At 38.2% G+C, this 15,766-nt stretch overlaps 1 protein-coding gene across 3 annotated transcripts in view; it reads left to right on the top strand.

Moving 5' to 3' along the window:
- DNM3 (dynamin 3) overlaps positions 1-15,766 on the top strand; it is a 600,651-nt gene that overhangs the window by 224,757 nt on the left and 360,128 nt on the right. For all 3 annotated transcript variants that reach the window (XM_053604810.1, XM_053604809.1, XM_053604811.1), the window contains exons 5-7: positions 9,354-9,452; positions 10,908-11,068; positions 15,058-15,200. In XM_053604810.1, coding sequence (XP_053460785.1) covers positions 9,354-9,452; positions 10,908-11,068; positions 15,058-15,200 — 403 coding nt within the window. The remainder of the gene's footprint in view (positions 1-9,353; positions 9,453-10,907; positions 11,069-15,057; positions 15,201-15,766) is intronic.

Here is a 15,766-nt window from a genome sequence, read left to right as displayed (position 1 = left end):
GTGGCACACTTAAATTTTGTTGAACAACAAAAAAGAGTAAAAAAAAAAAAAAGAACATACTTACTGTGCTTTGAATTTCTTTTAAAAATAATTTAATCTCTAAAAATTTTCACGACACACCTAAAATCCTCTCATGGCACACCACTCCAGGGCACACGGTTGAAAAATCACTGAATTACCTTGACACATCATTATCGCCCAAGTCCATTGTTTACATTAGGGTTCACTCTTGGTATTGTACATTTTATGGGTTTGGACAAATACAGAGGGTGCCAAAAAATGTATACACTTTTTAAGAAAGGAAAAAAATGTATTAAAATTGTAACACTCAATTCATGTTTGACTTCTGCAATTATAAGAGGTGCTCAAATGTGACTTGTATTCACCTTTTGTTATCAGTATATATTGTGTATTACAATTTTATTTATTTATTTATTTATTTATTTTTGAGACAGAGTCTCACTATGTCACCCCTGGTTTCTCACTGTGCCATGTCATCACAGCTCATAGCAACCTCCAACTCTTAGGCTTATGCAATTCCCTTGCTTCGGCCTCCCTAGTAGCTGGGACTACAGGCACCCACCACAACGCCCGGCTATTTTGTTGTTGTTGTTGCAGTTATCATTGTTTAGCAGGCACGGGCTGGGTTCGAACCCACCAGCCTCGGTGTATGTGGCCAGCACCCTAACCACTACGTTACGGGCACCAAGCCTGAGTATTGCAATTTTAATACAATTTTTCCTTTCTTGAAATATATATGCAGGGGGGACATATAGTTCACGTGCAATTTAAAATTGCTTAACATAGTAAATTGCATGCAAACATTATGGACACCCTGTATTAGTAACTTTATTTGACACCCTCTGTATATAACCACATGTATCTACCATTATAGTTTCATAGAGTAGTTTTATTGCCTCACACATCTTCTGTGTCCTGCCTATTCATCCTGACCTCCTTCTAGCCCCTGACAAACTTTACTGTCTATAGTTTTGCCTTTGCAGAATGTTTTATAGTTGGAATCATAGAGTAGCCTTTCTAGATTGGCTTTTTTCAATTAAGTTTTCTCCATGTCTTTTCGTAACTTAATAGCTCATGTCATCTTAGTGCTGAATGATATTCCAGTGTCTGGATGTACCACAGTTTGTGCATCCTTTCACTTAGGGTGGAAATTTTCTATGCTTTCAACTTTTGGCAATTATGGTATTTCCATTATGCATATGTAATGCCTTTTTCAGTTGTTCCATAGTTGTTGAACATTCTCTTTTTTCCCTGTACCCCAGTATTCTTTTCTCTTTGCTTTTCAATTTTGGAGAGGTTTCTATTGAGATATTCTCAAGCTCGGTGATTCTTTCTTCAGCTGTGTCCAGTCTACAATGAATCCATCAAAGGCGTTCTTCATTTCTCTTATGGTGTTTTGATCTCTAGCATTTCTCTTTGATTCTTTCTTAGCATTCCCATCTCGCTGCTTACACTGCTCATCTGTTTTTGCAGGCTCTGTATGTTATTCATTGGAACCCTTAGGATATTAATCACAGTTGTTTTAAATTCCCACTCTAATTCTAACATTCTTGCCACATCTGAGTCTGGTTCCAGTGCTTGCTCTGTCTCTTTAAATGATGTTTTTTGCCTTTTAGTATGCCTTATAATTTTTTTCTTTTCTTTTTTTTTTTTTTGGATAGGCAGATGTGATGTACTGGGTGCAAGGAACTGTGGTACATAGACCTACAGTAAGGTGGTGTAGGGTGTGGAGTGAGAGGACGCGTAAGCCTGTGATTAAGTCCTGTGATTGAGTATGAATAGTCCTATGAGTAAGTCTCAGTCTTGTAGTGAGCCTATGCTTCTAGAATGTGACTCTCACAAATGCTTCTCAGTCCTCAGCAGTGTCACCCCCTTAGGTGGGACGAGATGGCTAGAGTGGGCAAGTGGCAAGTGTTGTATTTTGCTCCCCTGTACCAGGATAGAACAGGCTAGAGATGGATATTTTCCTTTCCCTTCTCTTTTGGGCTCTGGAATCCCCCATACCCAGTAGTTTGGACCCTCGTTAAATAGCCTCTCCTGAGAATGGACTTTCTTCAGAACAACAGAATGCTCTGGCATATTTTCAACTGGTTACTTTTCCCCTTTCCCTGCCAGAAGCATGAGGGGACTTTTAAGGCAAAACTCGCAAAAGTGTGAAGAGCCCTTGCCTGGGTCCCCTCGGAGTTTTTAACTGTGGGACTCATCCACACTGAGCTTCCAGCAGTTCATCAATTACAATGCAAGTTTTCCCACCCTGGCCTTGGTTCCCATGGAGGTTTGTGTTTTGGTAAGTTGTGATTCTCTGTATTCACCTGCCTCTCCAAATTTAGAGGGCAGCAGTTTCCCCTACGATCTCACTTCTCTGACAGCACTAAGGTGGCTTATTAGATTTCCAGTTTGCTCAGCTTTTTGCTCATTATTAGGACAGGGTGGCAACTTCCAAGCTTTTTACATGCCAGACTGGAGTCCTATTATTTAATTTGAAATAATAAGTTTGTTATTTTACCTCTTTTTATTGATGAATTAAAATGAACATATTATATAATTTATCTTTCAAAAAGGAAATCTTTTTTTTTTTTTTTTAAAGGAAGCCTTTTGAGAGTTAAATGGGGATGTTATTAATTATTATCCCAGGGCAATCAACATGAAGTATGATGTATGATTACCCTATTGCTACGGTTTCCTCTGATGAGGAAACTAATGTTACAGAGCTGCTAAGGAGCATGGGTGGGATTGACTCCAACAGTTTGATCTTTGAGTCAATGCACTTAACCTCTATACTTCAAATTTTTGAAGTACCTTATGTGTTTTTTCTTTTTTTTTTTTTTTTTTTTTTTTAGAGACAGAGTCTCACTTTATGGCCCTCGGTAGAGTGCCGTGGCCTCACACAGCTCACAGCAACCTCCAACTCCTGGGCTTAAGCGATTCTCTTGCCTCAGCCTCCCGAGTAGCTGGGACTACAGGCGCCCGCCACAACGCCCGGCTATTTTTTTTTTGGTTGCAGTTTGGCCGGGGCTGGGTTTGAACCCGCCACCCTCGGTATATGGGGCCGGCGCCTTACCGACTGAGCCACAGGCGCCGCCCCCTTATGTGTTTTTTCAAAGTCTTCATCAGGGCTCATCATTATAGCTCTTTTTTCCTAAAGAGAAACTTAGTTAAAGTACAATATCATGGTTATTTATTAGTTCTTATTCAATGAATTATTACAATTTTTTAGAGACTGGGTCTAGCTCTGTCACCCAGGCTGGATTGCAGTGGCATAATCACAGCTCACTGCAGACTTGAAATCCTGGGGCCTAAGTGATCCTCTTACCTCAGCCTCCTGAGTAGCTAGGACTATAGGCATATGCTACACACACCTAGCTAATTTTTGTGATTTTCTGTGGAGGTGGAGTCTCACTATGTTGCCCAGGCTGGTCTTGAACTCCTGGTCTCAAGTGATCTTCCTGCCTTGGCCTCCTAAAGTGTTGAGATTACAGATGTGAGTTGCCATGCCTAGCCTAGTTCTTAATTTATTATTTTTATTTCCCTTATAGTAGGAGGGCAAGAATTATGTTAAATTATTCTTCACTTATTTCTACATATAACCTCTTCTAAATCTTTGTTCTCCTTCCCAGAATTCTGGACTTGGAAGAGACTTTTAGCCAGACTTTTAGTTCTGTAGGTAAATAGGCTTATATAACATGACTAAGTTACCAACTAACATAGTTAATCATTTGTAGAATCTAGCTAAGAATTGGGAGGCTAAGAATTGTAGAATCTAGCTAAGAATAGTGATTATAAGTGGAATTAGGCTGATTGACTTGAATGCCAGTTTTTGCTGTATAGGCCGTGACCTATTAGGCAAGTGTATTTGTCTCCTCTAAGTCTTACTTTCCTCATTTACATGATTAAAAATAAATAGTACCTATCTCATATGGGTATTGTTTTAGGTCCTAGATGAGGCTGGCACATAACTGGGGCTCTGCAATGTTCCCTATTAAATGTGGGTATTTAAGTTTCCAGCAGAGTTCTTTTAAAGAAGTCCCTTCTGGAAAGGGCTTTTGGAGATCTATCACTGTAAGTCTTGAGTCTGCCAGCAGGAATTTATTGATTATTTTAAACTACCTTTTGATGTAACCAAATGTGAAAAAGCAAATGGTCTCCTTTGCCATTCCTGGTATAAGTGTAGACCTGGCTGCCTTTTCAGGAATAAGGGAGTAATAAGGAAATACTTTTATAATTAACTTTTATTTTTATTAAAGCTATGAATATATACATCTTTTCAAAATAAGTCACATGGCCTTTTAATAAAAGCTATCAGTCCCTTGTCCACCCCTCCTGACTCTCAATTACTGATTTCTGGAGATTAGTTACTTTAGCTGTTTTAGTTATTTCTTTTGATATTTATCTCCATATATCTATGTAATCTATTTACACTACTATTACTTGATTTTTTTTTTATTTGTTTGAGATACTCTCTTCTACATTTCTACTATAGAGGAGAATGATCTTATTGACTTATATGCCTCACCCACACCTACACATACTTTGCACACCCATATGTCCTCATCCTCCTCCATTCTACTAATATAATGACAGAATCATATTTTACTAAATGAATTTTTATAATTCTAAAAATGTTATTCTAGATGTCTGGAACAGAATAGAGAACCAAGAGATGAATCCAGCTACTTACTGTTATTTGATCTTTGACAAGCCAATGAAAAACATTCAGTGGGGAAAAGATTCCCTATTTAACAAATGGTGCTGGATGAACTGGCTGGCGATCTGTAAAAGACTGAAACTGGACCCACACCTTTCACCATTAACTAAGATAGACTCTCACTGGATAAAACATTTAAACTTAAGACATGAAACTATAAAAATACTTGAAGAAAGTGCAGGGAAAACTCTTGAAGAAATCGCCTGAGTGAAAATTTTATGAGGAGGACTCCCCAGGCAATTTTGATACAAGCAGTATCAAAAATATATTACTGGGACCTGATCAAACTAAAAAGCTTCTGCACAGCCAAGAACATAGTAAGTAAAGCAAGCAGACAGCCCTGAGAATGGGAGAAAATATTTGCAGGTTATACCTCCAATAAAAGTTTAATAACCAGAATCCACAGTGAACTCAAACGTATTACCAAGAAAAGAACAAGTGATCCCATCTCAAGGTGGGCAAAGGACTTGAAGAGAAACTTCTCTAAAGAAGACAGACGCACAATCTACAGACACATGAAAAAAAGCTCATCATCCTTAATCATCAGAGAAATGCAAATCAAAACTACTTTGAGATATCACCTAACCCCAGTAAGAGTAGCCCACATAACAAAATCCCAAAACCAGAGATGTTGGCGTGGAGGTGGAAAAAAGGGAACACTTCTACACTGCTGGTGGGAATGCACACTAATATGTTCCTTTTGGAAAGATGTTTGAAGAATACTTAAGAGATCTAAAAATAGACCTGCCATTCAATCCTATAATTCCTTTACTAGGTATATACCCAGAAGACCAAAAATCACAATATAACAAAGACATCTGTACCAGAATGTTTATTGCATCCCAATTCATAATTGCTAAGTCATGGAAGAAGCCCAAGTGCCCATCGACCCACGAATGGACCAGCAAATTGTAGTACATGTATACCATGGAATATTACGCAGCCTTAAAGGAAGATGGAGAGTTTATCTCTTTCATGTTTACATGGATGGAGCTGGAACTTATTCTTCTTAGCAAAGTATCTCAAGAATGGAAGAAAAAGTATCCAATGTACTCAGCCCTACTATGAAGCTAATTTATAGCTTTCACATGAAGGCTATAACCCAACTATAGCATAAGAATATGGGGAAAGGGCCAAGGGAGGGGAAAGAACAGGGGAGGTTAGGGTAGAGGGAGGGTAATGGGTGGGGCCACACCTATGGTGCATCTTAGAATGGGTACAGGCGAAACCTACTAAATGCAGAATACAAATGTCTACATACAATAATTAAGAAAATGCCATGAAGGCTATGTTGAACAGTTTGATGAGAGTATTTCAGATTGTATATGAAACTAGCACATTGTACCCCTTGATTGCACTAATGTACACAGCTATGATTTAACAATAAAAAAATAAAAAAAAAATAAAAATGTTATTCACAGCCAAGCTATGTGGTAAATTATGATTAAGTTTTCTTTCTTACGTGACATTGCCTGAGGTTACTAATTCTCTCTTTGTTTACATAGTTTTCCCTCTACACACACATACACACACACGTATCACTAATGCATTCCCCACCTCTCCCTGCAGAAGCCTCAGTCTGTGAGTTCCTTTAAAAACCTTAAGCATTGGATATTCCAGCACTTACGTTTTTTCTTGGTGAACAAAGGCATCTCTTTAGGACTCTGCTCTGTCCATTCAGTGGATGTTGATTGCTGTCTTGGCCTTGGGGTGGGATCTGCACCATCCTGAAAATTTCCTACCTTGGTTGTACATCCACCTCCTGGATCTCATGTCTTCCTCCACTATTTCATTCCCTTATTTTGTGGAACATATCCATTATCAGCTTTCTGATAAATGGTTAAAGGGAGGTACAATATTTTGAGATTTACCAAATCTGAAAATATGTTTTCCTACTGTCACATTTATTGATATGTTAGAATTCTAGGTTAAAATTTATTTTTCTTTTAGTATTTTGAAAACATTGCACTATTGTTTTTTGGTTTCCAATTTGCTGCTGGGAAGACTAATGCTATATTAATTCCCCCACCCCCCTTTTTGGGTGGTAACCTGTTTTTTCAATTTCTCTGGGAGATTTTTAGGATCTTTTATCTGTTCCAAGTTGTTTTGAAATCTTTTAATGATATGCCATATTTTGTGTGTGTGTATGTGTGCATTTTAATTTTTGTTTTTGTGTTGGACATTTGTTGAGTTCATTCATTCCCTAAATTCATGTCTTTCACTTATAGGACATTTTCTTTAATAGAATATGCCCCTCCCACCTCCCAACTGTTTCTGTATGATTTTCTCTCTCTGGAATGCTATTTATTCAAATATTTGATTTTCTGGATTATATTTCTAGTTTAAAAAGATGTTTTTCTTTTCCTATTATTTGCTTTCTCTTTTCTGGAAGAGTCCATCAGCTTTGTCTTCCAGCCATTCTACTAACGTTTTAATTTCTGTTCTCCTATTTTCAATTACTGAGAATTTTTTTGTTCTTTGTATTTTTAAGAAGAAATTTTTTTAGAGACAGGTTCTTACCACCTCTATTTACCATTTTCAGAACTCTTAGTACCTAGGTCCTGATCCTTTCTGAGATGCCCTGACATAGATTATTATACCCTGACATAAATTGCTGGCTTTTTTGAATGCAGTTTTCCTCTTTGCTGTTAGTTAGCAGTCAGCCTTCTGGGTTTTTGGTTTGAAAATTTTTCTGCAATCCTCTCCCTCTTTTGACCTTTTTGGTTTAAGTCTTTTTTTTTCTTTCCTTTAAATCTTTATACTGTGAAAAGCATTATATTGGTTAAAAGCTATGGGCTGTTGACTAGGACTGCCTGGACCCACAGGCTGTATGATGATTATATGACCTTGGGCAAGTCAGACCATTTAGTCTTCTCTGCCTTTGTTTTCTCATCTTCAAAAAATAGTAATTGTACTATTTTTTAGAATTGAAACAGTATATATCTTTTAGAATTAAAAGTGTACATATACATCATTTAAAACCATAGTTGGCTTAATTTGAGTAATTCCAGATAAAAGATACATTTATGGGTTTAAGTAATTGTGTTTAACCAGAAGGCCAGAGAAGTGCACTTAACAATATGAATCCCTAGGCAAATAGTGTCCGTTTCACCTAATGAAGACAGCCAGGACAAATAGTGTGCTTCTGATGTGCCCCAGAAAATGAGTTTCCTACTTATTTGGTTTCCTTAGAGATCATGGTCTCTAACACCTTATTTTATTTTTTGCAGTTTTTGGCCAGGGCTGGGTTTGAACCCGCCACCTCCAGCATATGGGGCCGGTGCCCTGCTCCTTTGAGCCACAGGCGCCACCTGTGTCTAACACCTTATGTTACAGATGAGGAAAATTGAGACCTGGAGAATTAAGCCACTTGCCTGCCAACTAGAATCTGAGCCTCAGCTCCTAGCTCAGTCTTCTTTGCCACGCATCGTGTTTCCTTTTCTAAGGCATAATGGACGTTGTGAGACTTGCAAGTTTATTTTGATGATGGCCCAGATGCTATACCTAATTTTCTTCTTTTAATTCTTTTCACTTCATGTTCAGAACTAGATCACTAATAATGCTTGGCTTATGACATACTCTCATCAATGGTCCACGCATAGCCTGTGTGTTTATTTACTTTTAATAATGTAACACATAAAAATTTAAAGCATCCATATTAGGTAGAATACTTGGGAAGAAAACAAAAATGTATAATTTCCATTTATGCATGGTACAAAAATAAATTCACATATTTTAAAGTATTTTGGCAATATAACCGTATCTCTTGGATTGAAAGTTATTTTAGGGATAGGTGGTTTTCTGCCTCTCTTCCTCATCACATCGAGATCACCAGACTAGTGTAGCGGTAGATTAGAAAGCAAACAGACAGGAACAGGAAAAGCACTAGGAAAACGTGCTTTCCATCTCGCACTGAAACGTACATGTCTCTAAAATGTGTTAGTCTTCTGCAAATTGTATAATGCTGCTTTCTTTTTTCTTTTTTTACTGTTATTTGCATTTATTTTATGTTGCATCTATTCCTGTGCCATAAGTTTTTGTTTCTTCTGGGATATCTTTTTCATCTGTGCTAACCTCTTCTTCTGGTTTGGAAACAATTTGTTCCTTCTCAGTAAGGATCATCTCCATGTGGCAGGGGGAGCTCATGTATGGGTTAATGCGACCACGAGCTCTGTAAGTTTAGCACCACATCTTGGGTGCTTTGTTCACCTAGATATGCCCAATGACCAGAGAATCTGCATCTAAACCCTTAAGTTCAGCATTACTCTTTGCAGTTTTAAGCATATGCAGTAAAAATTCAGCACTCTTTTTGGACCACTGACCCTGGGTGCAGCCCCATTGCTTGGCCTGGGCACACCTACTAACTCCACCATTGTAACGTCAGAATGGTACACAGTTTCTTTAAAGTGACAAACTTCAGATACTTGGTGGTTTTTTTGTATATACATACCCCTGATGGCTTGGGCAGTTTCATGTGTGTTCTTAAGGGAACATGAAGATTTGAACCTCTGACTTTGAACACATGACTTTGTGGGGTTTTCTGGGTTGAGTGAATAGTGAACCATTTTCACAGATCACCTCAGGCCACTTAGGGGAAGAGCTAATGTTGGGTTTGCTTATGATTCAGGTCTGAGAACCATTGGAGTCATCACCAAACTGGATCTTATGGATGAAGGGACAGATGCCAGGGACGTCTTAGAGAACAAGTTGCTGCCTCTCCGCAGGGGTAACGTACTGTGGTCTATACAAGACTTCCTTTGATGATACATCTGAGAAATGAGTAGGAGCCATTGGGAGGCTTGGTTTCAATGCCTCTTCAGTCATAAGGACTGGATTTATTATTAGTTATACTTTTTATGGAATGGTACTATGTCCCCAAGTGATGTATTTAAAAAATGATCTGAAGGGAGAATGATTCCCTAAAATTACAGGAATAAGAAGGCAAGAAAAAGGGGGCCTTGAAGTGTCAGCTTCATTAGCTTCAAGGTAGATCTATCCTACTTTGGGAGAACTCTCTGTTCCAGACAAGGCCACCTCTCTAACCCTGCCGTACAGCATGGCTGTTCTTCACTTGACCCTAAGTCATGTGGCGCCTGTGGCTCAGTGAGTAGGGTGCCGGCCCCATATACCGAGGGTAGTGGGTTCAAACCCAGCCCCGCCTGAACTGCAACCAAAAAATAGCCGGGCATTGTGGCGGGTGCCTGTAGTCCCAGCTGCTCGGGAGGCTGAGGCAGGAGAATCGTGGAAGCCCAAGAGCTAGAGGTTGCTGTGAGTCCTGTGACATCATGGCACTCTACTGAAGGCAGTAAAGTGAGACTCTGTCTCTACAAAAAAGAAAAAAAAGAAGCCTAATTTTTGTTGAAGCAACAAAGACACTTCAATTTTTTTTCCCTCCATGAAGCTTTATCATACTTTAAATGACATCTAAAAGCCCCACTTATTCTAAAATTATGTTATATTTAAACATCATCAGACATGGAAATATCCCACAGGGCACAAATACCAACTTTATCTGTAAGGAAGTTAAAGTCATTACTACAAGGAGATGCTATAAATTTCAAAGACTCAAATCATGGGTCCTATTAATTTTTTTTTAAAAAGACACCTGCCTCTCAGGAAGGCAATTTGAGAGACATTTTAATGAGTTCTACTGGATAACAGGCAATTCATTATCCCTAATATATTTATTATATGAACAGATTTATGTGCTAATAAAAGGGTAAGTCCCCCCTTCCATACAAATGTTTATAGTGAAAGTAAAACCTCTGTGAGCCTGATATGAAAATGATTTTAGTTAAGTACAAACAAACAAGAAAGAAAAGCAGGGAAAAGAACGGGTTTGAAGGGAGGTTATAAATAAATATTCATCACAGAATGCATGATCCTCCACTATTCAGTTTTACATCTGATATTTACTTGCCTGCTCTATGCTAAAACGGTGAAGAAATGTAATTCTCTTAACATGAGCTTTTAGGGATGAGACATTACTGTGCTGATGTTAAAAATGTATCAATAGCTGAATCAGTGGTTTCTCTTAAGTACTGATGTTTCCTATGGAGTTTACTAGTCTTCAGCCCCAAAACTGATTTTGCCTTTCTTAGCCTATTTGAGAGCCTTGAAGTATTCCTAGAATAAGCAACAAAAGGTGCCCCCAACTCCATAGGTTTGTGTTTTGTTTCAGGTTACGTGGGGGTGGTAAACAGAAGCCAGAAGGACATAGATGGGAAGAAGGACATTAAGGCGGCCATGTTGGCGGAGAGGAAATTTTTTCTTTCCCATCCGGCTTACAGGCATATTGCTGATCGAATGGGGACCCCACACCTTCAGAAGGTCCTTAATCAGGTAAAAACATTCTTCCAAGCAATAAGAACAATTACAAAACAAGATATTCAGCTTAAATGATAGAACCTTTAAAAATGAATATGAATACTCAGATGCATACTATTACTATTCTCAGTGAATATAATGCACTTTAATATTATTGAAAGATCATGCTCAAAGCAGAAACACTTAACTTATTTAGGAACAAGGAACAGGGGCGTGTGTGTGAGTATGCATTCACTCTCAATGTGTAATAGTCTTAGGAAGTTAAACTTACATGAAAAGTTGACCTCTTAGGATCTGGTTTTCAAATAACAATTTGCAATGGTTATATTAGATTTTATGTTAATTTTTTATGGCATTTTTAAAAGATTGATTTGTTTCTTAATTTAAAACCTTCAAAACAACAAATCTTAAGAAATCATTGATTTCTACTCATCTAAGAAGCTTTTGCCGATGAGTCCTTTCCCTACAACAAATTAGAACCGGGACTTGCGCTCTTGCTGCTGCACGTACTGTGTACGTTTCTTCGTAAAACCCTGATGCACTTCCACAATATCTCCCCCTATTGGAATTAAGTGTCATGACAAGTACTGTTGTGTTGTGATTGAGTACAAAACTCCCTGAGTTTTGATTACATTGACTTTATATGGTGGGTGGTTTTGCTGAAAAATATTCTCATAAGTTATGCTTTAACTTTTATCTGTGAACTTGAGTAGTTAATAAATTTCAGGTTGTTAGCTCCTCGAAAGTATCTTGTATGAGAACCATTTAGGCAAAACAACTGAAGAAGTTTTAAAAATAAAAATCAATGTTATATTTCTATTTTAAGAGATATGTCACAGACTACTATAAATTTTAAACTTTTAAATAAAAGGTAAGGTGGCTGGGTGCTGTGGCTCACACCTGTAATCCTAGCACTTTTGGAAGCCGACATGGGTAGATTGCCTGAGCTCAGGGGTTTGAGACCAACCTGAGCAAAAGTGAGACTCTGACTCTATTAAATATGGTAACTATCTGGGTGTCATACTGGGCGCCTATAGTTCCAGTTACCCACGAGGCTGAGCAAAAGGATTGCTTGAGCCCAAGAGTTTGAAATTGCTATGAGCTATGATGCCATGGCACTCTACCAGGGCAAGAGTGAGACTCTGTCTCAGAAAATAATAATAATAATAATAAAGGATAAAGAATATAGGAAACTTTGAGACAGTATTATAGTTGTATCATTTTAAAAATGTGAATATGTAGACAGGTGCAGTGGTTCACACCTTATGGTTCCAGCTGGAGGCTGAGGCAGGAGGATTGCTTGAGGCCAGGAGTTTGAGGCTGCAGTGTTGTATGATTGCATCTGTGAATATCCACTGCATTCCAGCCTGGACAATATCCTGTCTCTGAAAAAAAAAATACATATATACATAATCACACACACATATATGTATTTTAAATATATTTTAGAGGAGTCACTGGTTTTATTATCACTGATAAAACTTTGTAAAATTCTGCTTCAACATCCATATTGGCCTAAGAAAAATACAAATAAACTGAAAAAAAACTTAGAGGAAAATCCTTAATATCATTGATTAGAAATATAAAGTTATAAATGAATTAGGTTTTGAATACCAGAAAAAACGAAGGAAATAACTGACCATTTGGTCATTACAGGTGACCCCCAAGTTGTGACATATTTGGATTCTGGTTGACTTAAAATGGAATGAATTTTGTACTGAAGATCTTTTTTTTCCTGGATTTTCACTCTCTCTTTATTCTTTCAAATATCTTTATCCTACATTTGAAACTAGGATAATTTTATTGCTGATTTAGTATGTACCAATATCCCTGACATTTTCTGTGGAAAAAACTGGAAAAAGGCATGAGTTTTTGAGGAATAGAATGAAGTGTTGCTGTGGCTGGCAGGCAGAGAAAAAGGGAATGGGCTATAGGAATTGAAGTTGGGAGTGCAGGCAGTGGCTGGATCCGATAATGTTTGTAGGCCATGTTGACAATTTTTACTCTTATCCAAAGAGTGGGGAGGAGCAATCATTTAAAGGATCTGAGTAGGGGAACAACATGATCAGATCTGTGGGTTTAAAAAGAATGTGGTATTGCAGGCAGGATGGCCAAGAGTAAACTAAGAGCAAAACCTAGAAGAGCAGTTAAAAGTAAAAGTGAGAAATTGTGGTAGCTGATCTTGGTTAGGGCCAGTGGAGATGAAAGAAAAAAGCAGATTTGAGGAATGTATAGAACATGGAGAATTTGGTGGTGGATAGTACCCCTGGGTGATGGAGAAGTGGAGTCAAAGTTAACTCTTGAGTATTCGGAGATTTATGAAGTCACCGAGGTGGGGAACCCTGAAGGGAACATCAAGTGCTCGATTTTGGACACGTTGAGGTTGCTGTATCATTGACACATCCAAGCAGAGAAGCCTAGAAGGTGGTCAGATGCACACAAACACACCCAAAATGAGAAGGTCTACCTGGAGACAGCATTTTAGCAGCTGCTGGTGTTTGGTTGTTTATTGAAGCCATGGATGAAGTGAGACTAGTTTGACAAAGAACAGAGAGTGAGCAAAGAAGAGGCCCCAGATCTAGACCTAAGTTTAACAATTACTGGTCTGATGGGAAGGCTGGATTGTCAAATGGGACGGTACCTGAGTTCAGACTGGCTAGGAAGAAAATTAGAGAAGCTGGAGACGTCGAAGCCAAGGAAGGAAGTGTTTTAGAAAGCCAAGAGTAGCCCATGATACTGCTTTCCCATGGAGATATTTGAGAAGCAAAAGATGGAGGTGAAGTATTTCTAGTAGTCAGCAGTTCACATGGTGGTCAGATGGCTGCCGGTCTCTCGTGGTTACCCTTAGACTCAGTCCCTGTGTCTTGTGACATTGCTACTGGGAGTGCAGTCCTTTCTGTTCTTTTGTTTTCTGCTTTATAGCCTCAAAGGCAACACGTGCCAAGGTACCTAAATAACCATTCATAACTGTGGGCAAGAGAACGACATAGTTGTAAACTATCGACAGTTAAATAACTATGGATTTATTGAATAGATATATTCAGGTAAACTCAAATAAGCATAAAGATGATTTAAAATAGTTTCTTCAGCCAGTCTGAGTATATTTGATCTCCTTTTACTTTTCTTTCTTCCTGTATTTCTTGGAACCTTATATTCTTTCTTTCTCTTGATTTCAAGTTTATTACTTAAGAAATTCAAGGTTATCTTTTATTTTTTTCTTTTAATTAGGACTTTCCTTTAAACTGCATTGTAATAGAACATAAAGCAGAGAGCTAAACAATCTGGGTTTTTATCTTCCCTTTGTTCTTAATTAATCATCTACTCTTAGACACTATCTTAGAGAACTTTTCACTGTACTGAGCTTATTATGGTGCCAGCTGGTGGGGATGTCCAGGATGAGGGTCAAGTTATGGTGTCAAAATCTGAGAGAGCTTTCCCTCACTCAGTCATGGAAGTTTTAGAGTCAGCCTATTGAAGGCACAAATCGGTGACCGACTGGACTTGGACTGGGGCATGGAGGTGGAGGTAGGAGTAGCTGACAGTTTTGAGTGGCACCTCAAGGACCTGAACTCTGAGTGACAGGTCATTCCGAGTGATGAGCCATTCCGTCTTGGGCACATCAGGCAGCACCTGTTAACTCCCACCTTCCTTTCTACCACAGTCTAACTTAAGGTTCCTTTCTATGAGGCAGGTGATCTGACAAGTCAAATTAATAAATACTAAGGTGTTACTGGGCAGCCTCATTAGCAATGTTAGCTGCATTTTAACAGGGTTTTCCCAGACATAAAGAGATAACAAGGGAATAACTGAAATTGAAGGAATTTTGAGCATCTCTGAAGGGTGGTAGAGGAGAGAGTCTCTTCTCACTATCTGTCTACATATATAGTCTCAAATGATTTTTGAAGTTTTGAACGATTAGGAGAACAGTAGAGGTTGACTTTTATATCATGAGTTAATGCTCAATCTGTTATATGCGTGCATGATTTTTGTTTTGTTTTATTTAGCAACTTACCAACCACATTCGAGATACGCTGCCTAACTTCAGGAACAAACTCCAGGGACAGTTGCTGTCCATAGAACACGAAGTAGAAGCCTACAAAAACTTCAAACCAGAAGACCCCACCAGGAAGACCAAAGCATTACTGCAGTACGTCACGTTTGCCGTCCTTTGTTCAGCATTTTGAACTAATTTCTTCAGTTTGCTTTGCCGTTGGTCTATTTGTCATGTTGTTTTTTAGGTTTAGCAGAGAGGCAGCAAGTAAAATATATGAGGACCACTGTATGTTCTACAGCGACCCTTGAATCTTCATGTTTTATTGAAGAGAAATTATTGATCTTACTCTGTAATTATAAATTTAGCAATCCCCATGCCCAATTTAATTGTGTTTTTAAGACTGGAATCAGTAAGTGAGTAAAGCCAGTAGTGGTAACTCAGCAGGATTTTTTTCTCCTTAGTCTTAGAAATGGGTAAATTCAGATGAAAACGTCGTTTGTATTTTTCAGCTGTTTCTATCGATGTCAGTTGTATTTACTTTTTATTTCAGTTACTTTATGTAATTGTTCTATGTGTATTATTCAGTGGAATGAGAGCTAAGTATTTAATTTTAAAGAATACAGACAATAAGGCCATATTTAAATTTTGTTTCTATTTTTTGGGAGTGATTTTAATGTAAGCCTTTAGAAATGCAAATGAGGAAATCATCGGCCATCTTT

The sequence above is a fragment of the Nycticebus coucang genome, chromosome 10, assembly GCF_027406575.1.
Source record: "Nycticebus coucang isolate mNycCou1 chromosome 10, mNycCou1.pri, whole genome shotgun sequence".
In the NCBI taxonomy this organism is placed as follows: Eukaryota; Metazoa; Chordata; class Mammalia; order Primates; family Lorisidae; genus Nycticebus; species Nycticebus coucang.
Note: the sequence above shows the minus strand (reverse complement) of the source record. Positions and strands in the feature narration are given on the sequence as shown.